The sequence below is a fragment of the Nicotiana tabacum genome, chromosome 16 (genome assembly GCF_000715075.1).
Source record: "Nicotiana tabacum cultivar K326 chromosome 16, ASM71507v2, whole genome shotgun sequence".
Lineage (NCBI taxonomy): Eukaryota > Viridiplantae > Streptophyta > Magnoliopsida > Solanales > Solanaceae > Nicotiana > Nicotiana tabacum.
Genome location: NC_134095.1, coordinates 5,278,674 through 5,297,089, shown reverse-complemented (window position 1 = coordinate 5,297,089; position 18,416 = coordinate 5,278,674). Strand labels below are relative to the sequence as shown.

The following is an 18,416-nucleotide window of genomic DNA, read 5'->3' as shown; positions in this document are numbered from 1 at the left end:
TCCCCCATCACCTTTCTTTCAAAACCTTTATCATAATAAAGCAAGTGCTAAAGCCAATCCTACTATTATGATTGAGATAGGTTATCTATCCTATGCTTATAGTTTGTGCCTTTGTGGGGTCACAGAGTCCCATCCTCAGCACTGGTCAATGCCTCTACTCATTTGTTTGCACATAAAATTCCCGCTTTTCCACCACAAAGTCAGGAAGAGATGTAGAAATATCATAACATAATCCTCAGTCATGGGGTCGCTAAAGGTAATAAAAATCAGCTCAAATCTTAATCTAAGTAACCTAGACAAAAGGGTACTATACTTTCAACTCTACAGAAATGAAACAACAATAATCTCTTTTAAAATACCGGACCACGGTACAGTAATACTGTCGATTTACTATAACGCAACATGATAATATGAACAGATCTGAACAAACAGACTAAAACATACTCTGTTTTGACCTGCCAAAGATGATTGAGATATATACCGCTGAGTAGTTCTCAAAAATCAAAACTATCAATGTACATCGTACATACCGACATGTTTGAGATGTTGAACACTAATACAGATGGGTATCAAACTCAGGATTCAAATCTAGGATCGGCATGTCCTGTAAACCTCACCCCTCATTACATCTATTGGTGTGTGTTCCGAAGTGTAACGCTCAGGGCCTTGATACATTCCTGTCTTCTCCAGAAGGTTGAGTCCTTCATCCCTACCAAATCTTGAAGCATATAGCTTGAGGTACTCAATATCCTGAAAGGAATCGGTCACCAAAAAAGGAGTGAATACAAAAAGGGGAAGTGAACGTAATCAGGCAATTTAAGAGATAAAAAATGAAGACATCATGCAAAGTTCAACATCTTTCTTCTGATAATTCGAGAAGCTTCAATTTATAGAAGAACAATAGAAAGAACTAAGAAGAGGGATATGTACAGAGAAGGTATCTCATTGAACAAAACACAGCAAAACATTGTAACTGAAGGAGTAAACTCAACAGAACAAATATCTGCAACTGATTCATATAAATGGAATGACTGAAGGAAATAGAAGTGTTGAAGTCTCTGAAAATAGGACCTAACAAGATTCAGCAAAAAAAGGGCAGCCCGGTGCACTAAGCTCCCGCTATGCGCGGGTCCGGGGAAGGGCCGGACCACAAGGGTCTATCGTACGCAGCCTTACCCTGCATTTCTGGAAGAGGTTGTTTCCACGCAAGATTCAGCAAGTTAAATTGAAATCCAAACAGGCCGTATTTAACTAAAGAATGTGCTGGGGGAAAGACATCAAAAAGATCTTGTTCAGACATCAAAAAGATCTTGTTCAGACATGCAAAGAGAAGTGCATCCAATTGTTTGTTCTGTAACACAGACAATTGCACCTTCCAGCCCCAAAAGTTCAAGGGGACTGCATGGTTGATGCCTTTCGACATGGTTATCAAGGGTCACAATTGACAGAAATGCAAACATACTATGAGAGGGGGAAAAAGTGAATATAAAGAGTACCTGCAAGCCACTCAAGAGACGCTCCAGTCTTAGTGAAGCAACAGGTTGCTGAGAAGATGAGAACACCTGACCAGGGTAGAACAAGACTCCATCACCTGGAGGAAGTCCACGCCTGAACCTAATCTGCAGACAGATATTACTTGTGTTGGGCATGAAAAAAAATTTAATAAATCCATCACTACTATTAACCTATACGATATAATTTATCTCAGTTATATGTTATGCAGAGGGATGCACTAACCTCAGCACTGGGAACTGTTGCCTTCTCATAGCAGTTGGCACCCCAATACAAGAAACCTGTTCCACCTTCCTTCCACACACGCCACATCACAGCACGATGTTGAGTGCCTCGCATCCCCAAGTGCCAGTTTGGATGAGGATCACCTGGTCCTAAGCATACATATGTCCACCACTCCTGCAAAAAACATAACAAGCATTGAATTCATTCATAGTTCACATACAGAAACAGGAAAATGCTAAACACAAATTTAAATAGCAAAAAGCATAAAGAAAGAAGCACTAAAGCCTGCAAGTGCAGTTGCACTCAGATGGTGATAATCTAATTTGATTAACTACTGCACCATCGCAAACAAACCAAAATGTTTCTAAGAAAGGACAAGTCCAAGGAGCAACATAGAGGAGGTATCTAAATCAAATAATCTCATCCCTGGATATCATGAAACTAAACCTGAAGATCCACATTGAAGACTAATTTGCAGAGCACTTAATGCCTTTAGGCTGAAAGAGTCAAACACGTTAACACAGTATTAAACTTAGGCAAAACGCATTAGCTATGAACAAAGCTTCACGATAACTTCTCAAAATAAGATACCAATTTTCATTGGAAGAGAAAAGTAAAATGCTAAAACTATCTTGTGTCATCTTGATGTCCTTATGAATTAATTTGTCATATACACTTGCAAATATCAACCACTTCCATACATAGAGATTATCAGAATGTTAACCATATAAGGTGGCCTTTGTTGAACTCTTTTGGTGACAATTATGCACAAAATATTTTAGGTTTAGAACCTATGTTGCTCGGACTCTCCAACAATGTCTTCAGGTGCATGCAGGATTCTCGGATCCTCCAAAAGTAGTGCATCTTTGGGGGATCCGAAATGGGTGCGGCAGAACTTTTGGAGAGTCCATGCAACATAGTTTAGAACTTGATAGGGACCAGTTAATGCACAGATTCTATCACCTTTTTTCTTTCCTGATCAAGCATACATTCTTTACGATAAAGATCATACATTCTTTACGATAAAGATCATACATTCTTTAACTTCTTATCGGATATAATATGATCAGTTTATAATGCTTGAAAAAGAAATGAATTTTATCCAAGAATGATTGCAGCCTAAGATAGAGAGTACTTCTCCACCAGTGAGGGAATCAATAATGAATGGGGTGCTATCTGATGATTGATAGTCTTGTAAATCAAATAGAATATCCAATATTGGCATATGGAATGATGTATTAAAACCACAGACATCCTAGAATCTCGGGTGCTAGGCTCTAGTCCTCAAATAGAGTTCATAATCAGCAGTGTCTGCAGGCAACAACTTATGTTGTCACATTAGAGGGGAAAAAGGAAAAGAGGACAACAAGACTGTGATATCAGCAAGGAGCCATGGATCAGAAAGTAAATTAATCCGTATGACACTTCTCTGCATCTTTTCCGCTTCCTCATTTAATGAGGCTCATATAGTATGTAAGTGAACTCATTGTGTACTCCGTAATAATCCATAAAATTAAATTTCATTACCTCACCATTTTCTGTTTGTATCTCTGCGATGATATCCTTTGCCAGATCCTCTCTGTTACCTATTACCCATTCACTGAATAAGAAAGGAAATATGTCAAAAAGCCTAGTAAGTGTATCTTCTCATCTGTAGTAACTTATCAACAAGGAAGAGAATCCAGACCATCTTTCCAGATGCAACTAGTGGTCATCACAAAACAGAAAAGGAAAGAGATCAAAAAGGAAACAGGTACTCCATCTATCCTATTTTCTATGACAGTTCTATTTGGGATGTATTCAAATAATTTGAAATATTTCTAATTTTAAGAAGTTAGTTTATAGTACATTCATGTAATTCTTAGATATGTAAATAACATTTAAAAATCTAAGAAATTAATATCTGAATTCACACCAAATCAGATGGTTTGACCCTCTTACTCCATAAATCAGCCATTCTTTTTATGACAAAGGAAGAAGCATATAATAGCCCGTTAGGAATTGAATTCTTCTAGGCTTACCTCCAACCTCCAAACATGAATCAGGTTAAAGCATGGAAAGCTGGCTTTATAATGCATTCAATGGTTTTCAGAAAGTATTAGTGTGCAATAGCATTGTTTAAAGAGTAATCTTATTTAGCATCAACTGGTCTAATATTCATATGACAGCTATAAAACAAAATAGAACATCCAAAGAGCATGAGAGGAAAAAAAATGGCTACAGAAAAGGAAAACAAGATCTTTATGATAAATGGAAAGAAATACTTAAGTATCTAGAATTTAAAAAATATGCAGTTAAAAATAATGGATGCTTTCACTGTAATAAATCCAAAGATTGCTAATTCAACTGTTTCATATCATTGGACTCAGCTCAGTTAGTGAGACTTCCAGATTAAATAATCCTGAACTAGTGCCCAATTTATTCAGCAACCTCTCACAAATAGCAGTCTATATTCCAGCCATCTGAGCTACAATGCTCACAAAATTAACTTTTCGTTTTTTTTTTTTAAAAAAAAATAAGCGGCTCAATTTTTAATTTACTATTTTGTTCTTTATACTTGTATGCGGGCAATAACAAAAAACTGTTTTCCGAAATACTAAAATCACTACCTTGTGCAATATATCTGAGTATGAGGCCGTAGGAACTCGGGAACTTTCAGAAAAGCCTCAAAGTTATTTGAAGCAAGAGGTGCATCACTTGGTCCTGTAAAATAAGAATGGTATCCCGTTGAAGAAGTTTTTCCATGCGAATAACGATTGCCAAAGAATATTCCAATCAGACAGATCTAGGCCAACGGAAAATAATATTTAGTTTGTCAATCACAAAAAACAAACATCATGTGAGATTGTATCAACTGAAGCTTCATTTGATGTTGTGTCAGTGACATTACTCAAATTTTTACCTTAACATTTCCCAAAAAGCAATTAGAATGGTAAAAATTTCCTATCAATTAATTCAAGTCATGGTTATTCTCACAGTTTCCAAGTCATCAAGGGCATTTGATCATTCTTATAAAAGTGTAGGCGACAAATGTAATGACTGGAAATGTTAAAGTACGCATAACCGGACAACATCTAAAATTTTCCCCTTAAAATTTGTTTCAACAAATATCACACGCCAAGTTACATTAGAGAGACAGTTGCACATATTCCAAGAAAGCATTGCATGATATTTTCACATCCTCAATTATTTCAGACGTAAGATTTACAACCGGCTCGTGGAATAAGTGAGTTAAGCATAAAGTTTCTGCAAGAACGGGCCACTCAATGGGACTCATTAATCACTAAGATGAAGAACTTCTACCACTTCTATTTTAAGTTTCTTTAAGAAAGAGGAGCTTCATCGTCTTCTTTGCTCTTTCATCACTATAATGTAACAGTTAATACTCTTGAGTCAGCAGCTTATCTATATGATCCAGAGTGGAAAAATTGACAGCTAAAATCTGATTGTTTAACTCCTGACAATTCAGTCTGTCCTCAAAGATATGGTTTTTTCAATATAGAATAATAGGTTCATTATCCAAACAAATGTACAACAATTCTATCTAGTATGACAAATCTCTTCAACCTCTGAATGGCAACGAAAGATATGGAGATAGACATATAAGTATCATGCACAATGTCTCATTGGAATACATACACGTAATATACAGAGGATACTTCCTCATGCATCTACTGAAGAGAAGAGCTGATGCTCACCGCAATAGTAAGTTGTCAGAATACGAGCATCAGGTGCATAGGCATGAATCTCACTGGCCATGCTGCGGATGGCATCATATTGTTCGACGTTGAGAGGCTGACCAGTGCAAATAAAACTTCTTTAGAGCATAGAAACAATAAAGATAGGCAGCTACCATCAATTGTCCCCTCTTGTGAAGGGGGAAAAGTAGGTAAAAAGGATAACAAAATCCGAGGAGGAAAAAGGGGAATACAAGTGCTACTGTATGAATGGAAACAAGAAAATATGTTTATCCCAGGCCCAGGTTGTCTTGCTTACCTTCTGCAGAAGACAGTGTTAAGCACTATGAGTCTGTAAATACAGAGTGGGATTTCCCCTTTTTTGGTATGAACAAACGGATTCGGTAGTTTGAGACAAAACAGGAAAAAGTTTATGTGTATGACTCCAACAAGTTTGTTACCGAGGCATAGGTGTTGGTGTTATAAACTTCTTGTTGGTGTTATAATGACAACCAGCATATTTTAGGAAAACTATGATGTTTTTTCATCTACAAAATCAGAAAAGCAGAGCAAAGCCCAAGTCCAGCTACAAACAGGAGAAAACATGACTCTGAACTGCAAGTGTCGCTAGAATAATGTAAGGTCTGTCATATGTGCTAAAAGACTAGCAATTCAACCTGCCTCAATCTGCTCACTTACCTCATCCCATAGATAGAAGTAGGCTTTCCTCCAATGGTTTTTTGTCCTTAGTATCTCTACCTCCCTTCGTAAGTAGTCCTTTGCAGTACCTTCGCTAATGCCAAATTAAGAAGCAAAAAGAAACTGATCAACTGGTATAGAAAATACACCATGGAATTTTTGGCAAAGAAATTATCCAACGTACCAGGGGACTAACGGACCATAAGGTACAGCATATGCCGCAAGACGAGGGTCCGATAAATACTCATCTGATTTTGGATGGTCAGCTGTAACAGCATTAAGAGAAAGACATTTTAGTTTATTGTAGATAAACTTGAGGTAAAGGCCAGTAGGAGAGCAGAACTGGAGGTGCAATTACAGTTTGGCTCCTTTACAAACTTGTCTATTTTGAACTTCAGTTACATCTAAAAGTACGACGGCAAAACTTCATTCAGTTTCCATGTACAAACATACAGCGCATCATATACCTGGCCATGGCGAGGTGTACGTTAAAACTCTCATGCCATTGCCCCACCTGCAGAAGTATGGACTAATTCGATATTGAAGTAGCCATTTGAAATGCTGATCTAACAGCTGAAACCATTCACTGCTTCCATGCTCAACCCCAAACCGATCTTCGATAACAGTGTCAGATATCTAGGCTAAATTAAAGAACTCCATCCTCATTTGAAAATTCAGTTGATTTATCACAGAAACTAGAACCAGCAGCAGTCACCCCACTAGTAGAGACAAAAGGAGATAATTCTAGAATATTTGGCCTTTTCAGGAAAATGTATGATATACTAGTTTACAGGAATAACAGAAAAAAAAAGAAGGGAAAAAACTAATAGACAAGATGTAGGCAGCACGTGAATAAGCTTGTAAAAGTACCTTAGTCAACAGTTATGGCGACATTCCGAAGAAGAAGCTAGCCAATTAGCAAATAGAAACAGTCAAATCAACTATTGGCAGGCAAAACGTCAAGTCAACATGATGTAAAACACATGACAATTAAACCTGATAAATCAAAAATCCTATGAATTCAATTGAGAGCCATCTTATTCCAGTAGAAATTCTCCACAACCAGTTAATTGGCTTGATGTTTCTTCTAACCAAATGCACAAGAAAGGATACACCAATCACAGCAGGGACAGAAGGAGTAGCTGGAAGCACAAAGTCCCAGACTGTCAAACTTATCTTCAACCGGATAGAAAGGCTAGAAATAGCATCTTCTTCCATCATATCTATGGGCCCATTATCTGAAAAGAAATCAGAAAATGATGGGGATAGAAGAACTCTTCTTAAAGATGAAGTTGCAGATTTGACTCTTTCTACCTAAAACAACAAAAGCCGTTATGAGCAGCGGCTTTGCAAATCCAACTTGAGGAATTATAAGAGTTCATATGAGGCATGAATTTCAAAGAGACCAACCACTTCTTCCAATGGTTTTCCCTCCAAGGGTTCCACAGCATCAAGACAATCTCTCAGTTCTCTGTATAGTTGATGCTTCTCCACTTTGCTCAGGGATTGGCTTGTAGACCTGTTACAGGAAACAAAGATGATTATTTAATGAACTACCATGAAACAATCCTCACTATCCCAAACAAAACATCTTCAGGACAATGTTGTTGGGAAGTCAGATACTCCAAAATGGATATACACATATTTAACTGTAGAGGGGATAGACAATCACTCTGCTTCAGCTTTGGTGGCAGAAATGATGATTTCTCCATCATATTGACCTGGTGGATGTTCACTCGGGACATCTATTGATACCCAAAATACTGTAGTTTCTCTGCATAGAAAGACATAATAAGGTCATGACTTCGGACTACAATAATCGAAACAAATGACTGGACGGGAGTATCATGTGTATACCCAGGGAAAAGGTTCAGTTGGCAGACTGGCATATCAAGTGGAACGAGTGCATCAGGGACTCCTAAAACAGGTACTACTCTGCGGAATGTCACCGACTGGCCAACTACCAATCTGCAACCAGCCAATATTGTTAATAACTTCACCAAAAAAAGAATCAATAACTTCACATCATATCCAAGATAGGTCCAAAGGAAGCTAAGGAAATGGTTAGTGACAAACCTAGCACCACAGGGTGAGCAGAGATCAGTACACTGGACCTGCACAGTTCCAGCAATACCAGATCCACCCCAAGAAACTTTTGGGCGTATAGCAATCTGAATGCTTTCTCTTTCATTTCTTGCTGCTAATAGTGATATCTACGAGATAAAACTGCGAGTCACATACCATGAAACTCTTGCGACCAGAAAGACAACAGAATTTCGATCTTCTCGTCATTTGATTGTGAAGTTTAACACTTTAAGCAACAAATGCATAAGCATAAAAGAAACTTTAAATGGTTCTTCTATTACCCCCGCAAGAGAGAGAGAGAGAGAGGGGGGAAGAAAAAAAAATCCTACTCTCCCTTAAATGACCAGTTAATCCTAAAGAAGTGTTAAGAGTGAGTGAACAATAACAAACGCCAGAATAATCAGTATGAATTGCAGGCAAATATTTAGTTTCAACTTTAACATGCATTAACCATGAGCCAAAAGGACAAAAACAAATATAACAAACATTTTTGTAAGTGCCAGCATCCCTGATAAGGACTCATTGTCTCAATAGACAGGACTATTTAATGTCATGGAATGGTCACAAAATGTCAGTATTGCAGAAATATCATAAAAAGCTTATGTAGTGCCAGAAACATTGTACATACAGGTTCCAACTCACGAGGCATATCTTGTGGTCCAACATTAGCGGTGCTTGGCATGCACCACACATTCAATAACTCTAACGGTGGAACTTTAGTAGGATCAATTGCACCCCTTAATGGTCTGGGATCATTAACTCCAGTATCACTCCATCCATAAGCTGTCCCACCACCAGCAACACCTTCCACTGGTGGTACATTTGTCTCCTGGTGGTCCCCTGCAGAAATTTTAATGTTCAAACAAAGTAATTGTAACTTGAACCACTACTCCAAAACTATCCAACAAAATTGCACATAGAAGAGTGTGAGTAATGCACATAAGACCCACGTAACAAACTTTACCAGAAATGAATGGAAAGAAGTGAAAACGGTTCATGAGTTCTCCCCCCCCCCCCAACACACACACACTCAAAAGAAAAAGTGAAACTGTTCATGTGAGTTGATACTATATGAAGAAAAAATTTAGAGCAAACAAACGATGAAAAGCTGTTGATGTCATACATGCTTCAATTAAACAACCTTGTCTTTCGAAACTCAATATCTACGTCCTGTATGCATGATAGCATTAGATATGAAAAGGACCCATGTAGGTCATGCCGAACTGTAAGGTTCACTAGAGATGGAACTGTAAGGTTCACTAGAGATACAGTACAAAGGTCCATAAATCAAGGTTATTCCAGATGTACTTGCAAGAAACTCAACTGCTCAAGTCAGATTTAACAGCAATGCTGCAAACATGTTATTAGAGTATATTTTTGCATAGATATGTCTCTACAAAAGGAGTTGAGAGCTATGTTAGAAAACTTCCAATGAATATATTTCTCTCCGTCTATAACTTACAGCATGAAATCACTCTTCCCACCGATTTTCTTACCAACCAGAGATTTAGCACGGATATGCAACTGTTGGCAAAATAGCTATATGACCAAGATGCAACAAACACATGGCAAAATCGAGAAGAGTCCATGGAAGGAACGGACTTAAGTTACTGGATCACAGAAGTAATCAGTCTATAACTCCAGGCCGCATTCAATTGAAAAGATGACTTGCAGCTGAATACCCCTTTCCGACTCGTTATTCATCAACTTAAGAAAACCAGGAGAGGGGAAGAAAGAAAATAATGAAATATCTTCTAATAGTAATTTGGACAGCACCCACAAATGTTTCCATGACAAATCGAAACAACATAGAAATTAAACAGCAGTTAGCATCTTATCGCGAATTATGATGTACAGGATTAATGTTGTTTCACATGGATAAATATATGCTTCTTGAAAGAATATTCTATCCAACCCCTTCGCTGATATGCATTGATATGCATGTAACTCCATCCTACTCCCATAGTAGAGTTATGACATGCAATATCATAAGCCACTCTTCTCGTATTCATGAAAGGGACACGGGGATTTTAAAACCACAGTACTGATATAGGTATGGCAATAACAGAACTGCTAAACAGCTTTCCTATGCACTCAATATAATAGTCCACCTTAATGTTTCATCTTTTTCATTTTCTTTTCTAGGACGTTTAATACCCATTAACATGCAAGTAATTTTCCATGAAATCAATCTCTCAACTATATGTGGCCCCTAATCACTTAGGCCTCAGCACATTCCCATGTCAGCGATCCAATATACAAGTCACAGGAAATTATATTTTACATGTGATTGTTATTCCTAATACACGTATAATTAGCATAGTTTGCAATCAGCAATATCCAAAATTTTGCCAAAAAGTCTAAGCTCCGGGTCATGAGCATTGGAGATGTAAATCCAGATTTTAGTAGAAAAATAGACAAGAGACAGGAAAACAAGTAAGATCACTCATCACTCTTAACTATAAGCTGCTGGCTAATTCCAAACAACAACTGATAGTAAAGCAGTTTGCTCGGAAGATACTACTAATCTAATCTGATTACTATCATTTTAGGTGGTAACAGTTGAATCCTACTACATGCTGATCCAATACAGACAGACAGACACACACAAAAAAAAAAAAAAAAAAAAAATCCCAGTCCAGTATGCAGACCCACAGCTTATAACAAGGAGCGCTAAATCTCAAAAGAAATCAGAACACACTACAAACTTCTAGAACACAAAATCCTAAACCTCCTTAGCTCAGTAATGAGCTCACCCGACTTAAAGCTCCTAACATTTTGAAAAAAAAATTAATACAATATATGCAGTACAATACTCAAACAACATATCCAAAAACCAAAAATAAATAAATATACAAAAATAAAGACGAATTTATAATCATCCGTAGAGGACAAATTTAAACTTCATCAAACGGCGAAACCTGCACGAAATTGAATTGGAATGATGTGAAATTTTAGAGATCTTAAGATTACAGAGTGGACAGTGATAACTAACCGGAGTTTTCCATTATGGAGGTCGAGATGTTTTACACGAGCTTCCGAAAACAAATTCCAGTTTCGTTTGGTGATGATCGTGCTTTTGTGATTACACGGACGAAATGGGAAGTGGATGCTCGTTGTATGTGAGATTTATGCAGGGTGGAAATGTTATATTAGCAAAAGTTGCAACCCGACCCGGATATATGTAAGAGGAGAAACATAACGCATAACCGCGATTTATAGCCAAATGCGATTTATATTCTTTTTTTTTTTTATATAAGAAAAAGAATATATAAGTCGCATTTCCATTGTGTTTCATGGTAAGTTGTATTTCCTAGTTCCTACTGTGTTTTCTATGTCGCATTTTATAATGCGATTTATAAGTCGCATTCACTAACATATTTATAACTCACATTCTCAAATATGATTATGAGTCGCATTTAAATGCAATTTTTTTGGGTAATTAAATTCTTCACTGTCGGGGATAATATGTCTTTACAAAACAAATAACAAGGGTCGTTTGGTTCGAATATAATTTATACCGGTATAAGTTATGTCGGTATAAATTATATTGGGATAAGTTATGCTGAGATTAGTTATGCTGGGATTGTTGTTTATTTATTGTTTGGTATGTTGTGTTAAGAATATCTAGCCATCTATTTCGTATTTTCGTATTTTCGTATTTAATATCCTATATTTCATATTTCATATCTCTTATATATTGTTGTTATTTTTATTACGCATTTTTATGGTACTAATATATCATCTCCTATTGTTTTTTGAGCCGAGGGTCTCCTGGAAACAGCCTCCCTACCCTTCGGGGTAGGGGTAAGGTCTGCGTACATATTACCCTCCCCAGACCCCACTTGTGGGATTATACTGGGTTGTTGTTGTTGTTGTTGTATGTTGTGTTAAGAATGACAATTGCATAATTTCTAAGAAGAAGGTATAAGTTATATCGGTGCTAATTATCCCACCTTCTATAAGATATAAGTTATCCCAGTGTTAAAATTAACACCAGGATAACTTATACCTAATTTGCTAACCAAACAGAGTATTAAGACGATATTAAATTGTTATACCACTCTTATACCTTCTTATACCTCATACCAAACGACTCCTTAAGAGTCTACGAAATAACACCCCTTTAGTAGAAAACAAAACCAAAGATCACTATATTTTCGAGATCTACATTCACCTAACCTACTCCTGGTTGGACAAGAAGGAATCAAAGTATGGATAGTAATTCATTCACTACAAGAAAGTATGAAATTTGCCACAAATATTTTTGTTGCCATATATTAAATATTGTTGCAAAACAACAGAAAAGTTGTTGCATGTTGTTGCAATAAATGCTGATGGGAAAAGTTTTTGCAACAACAAAAGATGTTGTTGCACAAAGTTGCCGTAACGCAACAAAGAAAGTGTTGCAATAAATTATTTTTTGGTCACACAATTGTGGCTTATGAAAATATTTAGCAACAACAATATTGTTGTGATAAAATATTATTTTTTCGCAACAATATTACTTGTGGCAAAAAAATTAGCGGGAGGGTAATTAATAATCTGCTATAAAGACTTTTAGCAACAAGTATTGTTGTGGCCATAAAATCACTTTTTGCCAACAATATTACATTTTTTGTTGTACAACTAACAACAACAAATATGTAGTTGCTACATAAACAATTCACATTTTAAATCTTTTAAAACATCACAAATGTATATATAAAAATTAATATATGATATATATTTGCAAAAGTCAACATAAACAATTCACATTTTAAATCTTTTAAAACATCACAAATGTATATATAAAAATTAATATATGATATATATTTGCAAAAGTCAATACAACTGAAGCACAATGTATTTATATACTTTCAAAACCTACCACTAAAACTTGTGTTTTTACTTGAAAAAAGAACAAGAACATCTCCAGAGTCATAATTTCTAATCAAATAACAACTCCGTAAGTAAATTTTCTTCTAGTAGCTTGTACATCCATGAACCATATTGCCATCTATATTGGTTTACTCATGCTTATCCTACAAAAGAATATAAATTATAATTATATCTTTTATAAATAAAAACTATAAAGTACACAAGTATGGATCAAAAGAGAGAATAAGACAGAGAAATGAGCAAGAATGAGTGAATCCATTCTCTGGCCGATGGTTATTTAAGAGAATCTTGTTAGGTTAACCACATATAGTAGTAGTAGTAGTAGTTGATCCATTTTTACAAGCCTACAACCGATTTAGAAGAGAGAAAATATTCTTCAAGTCCACGTTGTAATCTGGTTTTTACTCTTAAATAAACAAATTTTGACTGAGGATGCTATCCTTTATAGCAACTTTTCTTGACAGATATTACACAATTGTGCTCACCAGTAGAGAAACTATTAGTATCCATAGATGCTCCTTGACTTCATGGCCATGGGTGGGAGTGGGAATGCTATCTTCAGACATATGTTCAGTTTCTAGTAATATACTTCGTCATTAGTTAAGCTTGTCTGCATGTTTTGACTACCCATAAGCTAGTAGACTAGTTAACAGTGGTGGTATTAGACCTTCTTGATGTACACTACTTTGCTAGAATCAGAAAACTGAGAGGCTTCATCGTGAGACCAGAATATAGTGGAAGAGCGCTAACTATATACTATAGATTTTGCATATCGCCACAAAATTACATTAGATCTAGCTTCTTTATTTTCTTTTACTTTTTTCTCCAAAGTATAAGATATTCTTTGTATATAACTTTAGTCTAGAATCTTTTAAAAGCCCAATATCAAACAACTTTTCATTTTGATATGATATGACTGAGAACCAAAAAAATTGCAACAGAAAACTATAAAGCCTAAGAACAAGCACATCACCTTTCAAAGGTCCAAGATCAAGCAACTTTTCTTTTTGAATTGAGAAGAATGCAAATATGACGGTGAACAATATCAACCAAGGAATTTACTTTTACAAGAGTTAGACAGAGTTTTCTTACCGTGATGTCATCCATAAGTCTTGAACAACTTGTACCATCCGAACCACTTAAATTAGAAAAATATTGAGAATTGCAGCAGGAACTCCATTCTGTTAAACATAATAAAACTACATAACTTAATTTGTTGTACAAATCAATGGAAAAGAATGATATAGGAACGAGGACGAAACAAAGATAGTGCGACAAGAGTAATTTATGGATTCGACTACTTTAATATCTTTGGTTCCATAATCAAAGAATTTTCTTTTCTCTATCTCTTTGTTTAATTCTGTTTAAGCAGAGGGTGTAGAATCATTCACTGTTCAATCAAAGGGCATAGAATCATTCGTTGTAACAGTATCACAACACAAGACAATGAAAATGTCAGCCCAGATGAGATCTATTTTACAATTTTATACCACATTTGAGATAAGCAATGACCCTATAGTCCTAAGGACAAAAATATCAACTGACATTTCGATTGTATCAGCATTGCATAACAATTGCTGCCAGCAGTTATCAAGCTAGACTGAATTCCTAGAATTTTCAAGAGATAAACAAGTAAATAGTACGTAAATAGGCCATGATACCCATAAATATCACATTGTTAACACTTCACAGTAACCACTATCACAACCACATGAAAAAAAACAAACAAAATAATACCAAAAATATCTATAGTCATGTATACCAGTTAACTTTTTTTTTGAACCAGACAGGATTCAAGATTTCGGCTGTAGAGTGTGGAAATATAGCTTTTTGTATACTTGGTAATGTTTACTTATAAGAAATAAAATGCTGGTCTTATTTATTTTTTTGCAGAAGAGAATAAGAGATTCAGTTAATGAATTAAGATGTGCTACAAGGAATATTTTTGTACACTTAATAATATTGCAAGATGCAGAAACATCAGTAGTACCACCACCATCACCAATTCAAGCCGTAGAGAATGAAAAGAATACCGCAAAAGAGGAAAGTGATGCTACCACTTTTACTGTTGTATAGTTTGAACGAAATATTTTAGGACCAAAAGCAAGTAATTGAAATGCCTCATTACTTAGTATATGTGATGCTAGTGCCATCATGCTCTCTTTCAATAGTTTTTGGTCACGCATTATGGCTTCTCGATTTTTCCGATCTTCCTCAAGCTTAATCTTTACTTCCTTTAGCTGGCATTCTACACTCTCTCGTTTACGACGCTCTTCTTCTGCCTCTTTTTGTTGTACTTGTAGTTTCTCTTGAATTTCATTCATGGATCTCCTACTTGTTGACTTAACTCCCGAACCTTGACCACGGCAATAACTTGACGTTTCTCCAACAACTTTCACAAATGCAGCATTAATAATTGGGTCCAAATCAGTATCTTCTTCAATTTCTTGAATTTGTTCAGCAATATATTCTTTCACCTTATCCTACAAAAAATTTATATAGGCTTTAACGTTCAATATTTATTTCTACGGACTCACATTCTACGAATAAGGATAATAGTCTCGCACGTACATGTAACTCAGCAGATGCATCATTAACCCAATGTCCATTCTTCATGTGAGTTAATTCCCAAAGTTTCTGCAAGTTTTGCTCTTTTCCGGTGCTTGTATCTCTCTACCAAAATAAATCAAATTATGTTATAAAATTAAAAATAACCAAAATTCGTCAAAATAAAGATATATGTTACCTGTTCAAAAGATATTGCTTGGAAGGATTTTCTGCCGTAAATATGATTCATTTCTTGTTTTACCTTATTGGTTTTGTTTCGATTACTCATTCTCTGTATTGAATTTGATATTGTGAATATATTTTCTTGATGAATTATAAGAAGTAGAATAAGAAAATAAATAATTTACAAAGTTAAATCAATTTAATTTTGGCGTATTCCTAATTAATTACCTTAAAAGTATCAGAATCGAAATATTCAACCAAGTATTCCTAATTGCTTGCGACCGTATTTCAAGTAAATGGAACAAGTATGTATATGACAAACCGGACAAGCTAATTTACCTTTAGTGCTCCAACCGGATAAAATACCATAAGCTGGAAAGTCATTAATTGTCCACAATAAAGAAGCACGTAAGAAAAAATTTTGTTTCATAAAAGCATCATAAGTCTCATTTCCACTCTCCCATAAGGTTTTCAAATCATCTACCAAGGGTTGGAGATACACATCAATATCCATACCAGGGCCTTTTGGTCCAGGAATAAGCAAACACAACAAAAGATTTGATTGTTTCATGCATAGCCATGGGGGAGATTATATGGGATCAACACTACCGGCCACATACTATAAGCATTACTCATTGAACCAAAAGGATTAAAGCCATCTGAAGCAAGCCCAAGCCTTACATTACGTGGATCTGAAGCAAAACTTGGATATTTTTCATCAAAAAATTTTCACGCCAAGGAGTCAGCTGGATGTCGTAAAACTCCATCATCGACTTTCTTATTTTTATGCCATCCCATATCTTCAGCGGTACGTTTTGTCATAAATAATCGTTGTAATCTTGCTATGATAGGAAAATATTTAAGAATTTTTCTAGAAATTCCTTTATTTCTCTTATTCGAATTTTCTGAAGCAACCTCTTCATCAGTATGTTCTCCTTTTCTTACCATCCATCTTTTCTCATCACATTTAGGGCATTGCTCAAGATCCACATATTCCTTTCTATATAAAATGCAATTATTAACACATGCATCTATCTTCACATAATCTAAACCCAAACCTTTAATTATCTTTTGAAGTTCATAGATAGAATTCGGGAGCATATTTCCTTTGGGTAAAACATCACTCAATAGTTTCAATAAAGAGTCAAATGAGGTATTACTTCAGCCATGTAGACACTTCATTTGAAAAAGACACATTGTAAACGAGAGTTTGGAGAACTTTTCACAATCAGGATATAACTTTTGCTCTGCATCTTGTAATAACCTATAGAAAATTTTAGCTTCTGTATTAGGCTCTTCACAACTAGACTCACTGTTCTTATCAAACTCATGACTATGAGTGGGAATACAACGATACAAGTCATGCAACACTTCAAAAGTGGAAGCATCATCATTATATCTGAATCTATACCAACATTTGTTCCATCATCTGAAGATGAATCCGACTCACCATGATAAATCCACCTATCATATGTTGAATCTATTCCTCGTCTAAGTAAATCTGTCTTTACTTCTTCTCGCGTTTTCCAAAGAACATTGGTACACCTAATACATGGACATTAGATTCTTACACCAACATTAGGATTAGAAAATGCGAAGTTTAAAAATTGTTCTACATCATTCAAGTATTGAGGTAACGCCCTATTCTTAATGAATATTCAGCTCTTATCCATCATGTACTTACCTACAATAAAATATAAAAGTAAAACTATATGATTGTCTCTCTCTATTTTTTATTATCTGTTGTATCGGGAAAAAATAGATTAGAGAATTACTTAGAAACATAAGGCTTTGAGTTGAACTGAAAAGCCAAATAATTAGAACAGATAAGCTATTGATATTAGTGGACAAAATTAGGCAAACAAAAGTTCCACTTTGAGCTATGCATATTAGGCAAACAAAATTTTTACTTTGAGACTCTTGTTTATTGTGGGAATCACATAAGTATTAATGTCTAGACAGAGTATGTGCCCTTCTTAAAAAATCGCATAGGAGCACCAACGTGATTCGATTCAGCTATGGTTGGATAGTTTTTCTCTTTCACACTTTCTCATGAATTAACAGAGTGCAAGGGAATGAAATACTTATTTTCTAAGAATTTTCTTTTCTCAAAAAATAAAATAATATAAATACTTAGTAAAACAATGCATTTTTCCAATGTTGAAAGCATCTACAATTGCAAATCACTCATACTACAACCAGTGTAACTAGAAATACTCCACGTTTTTGATGAGTAATCCAGAATTTACTTTACGTCGGATTCAATAATAGCAATACACAACAACAAACCTAGTGTATTCCCACAAGTGGGGTCTGGGGAGAGTAGTGTATACGCAGACCTTACTCCTACCTTCAATAGGTAGAGAGGTTGTTTCCGATAGACCCTAGGCTAAGGATAGAATGAGAAATAATATACTAAATATTCTAAAGTCCAAATAAAGAAATCTACAATTTTTGATTAAAACTTCACAAGATGTTAGTACTAAATGAAGGACACTTTAAATGGATACATATATAGTGGTTTCAATATTCCACCTGACTGTTTTGATGAAATTTTTGAAATTAACTTTCAGAATATTTTGGGTAGAAAAGAAAGGGTAGAACAAT

The 18,416-nt window shown here is 35.4% G+C and overlaps 1 protein-coding gene across 1 annotated transcript; it reads right to left on the bottom strand.

Annotated features, from left to right (window-relative positions):
- Window positions 1–330: 330 nt before the first annotated feature.
- Window positions 331–11,384, bottom strand: LOC107813430 (uncharacterized). Its single transcript, XM_075232561.1, has 16 exons — window positions 11,194–11,384; window positions 8,827–9,038; window positions 8,190–8,326; window positions 7,971–8,081; window positions 7,786–7,887; window positions 7,524–7,632; window positions 7,227–7,427; window positions 6,581–6,749; window positions 6,298–6,379; window positions 6,114–6,207; window positions 5,436–5,532; window positions 4,347–4,440; window positions 3,265–3,337; window positions 1,738–1,911; window positions 1,497–1,619; window positions 331–750 (listed from the first exon to the last, which is right to left on the bottom strand). The coding sequence occupies exons 1-16, from the start codon at window positions 11,204–11,206 to the stop codon at window positions 589–591; spliced, it is 1,953 nt and encodes a 650-aa protein (XP_075088662.1). The 5' UTR covers window positions 11,207–11,384; the 3' UTR covers window positions 331–588.
- Window positions 11,385–18,416: the final 7,032 nt, after the last annotated feature.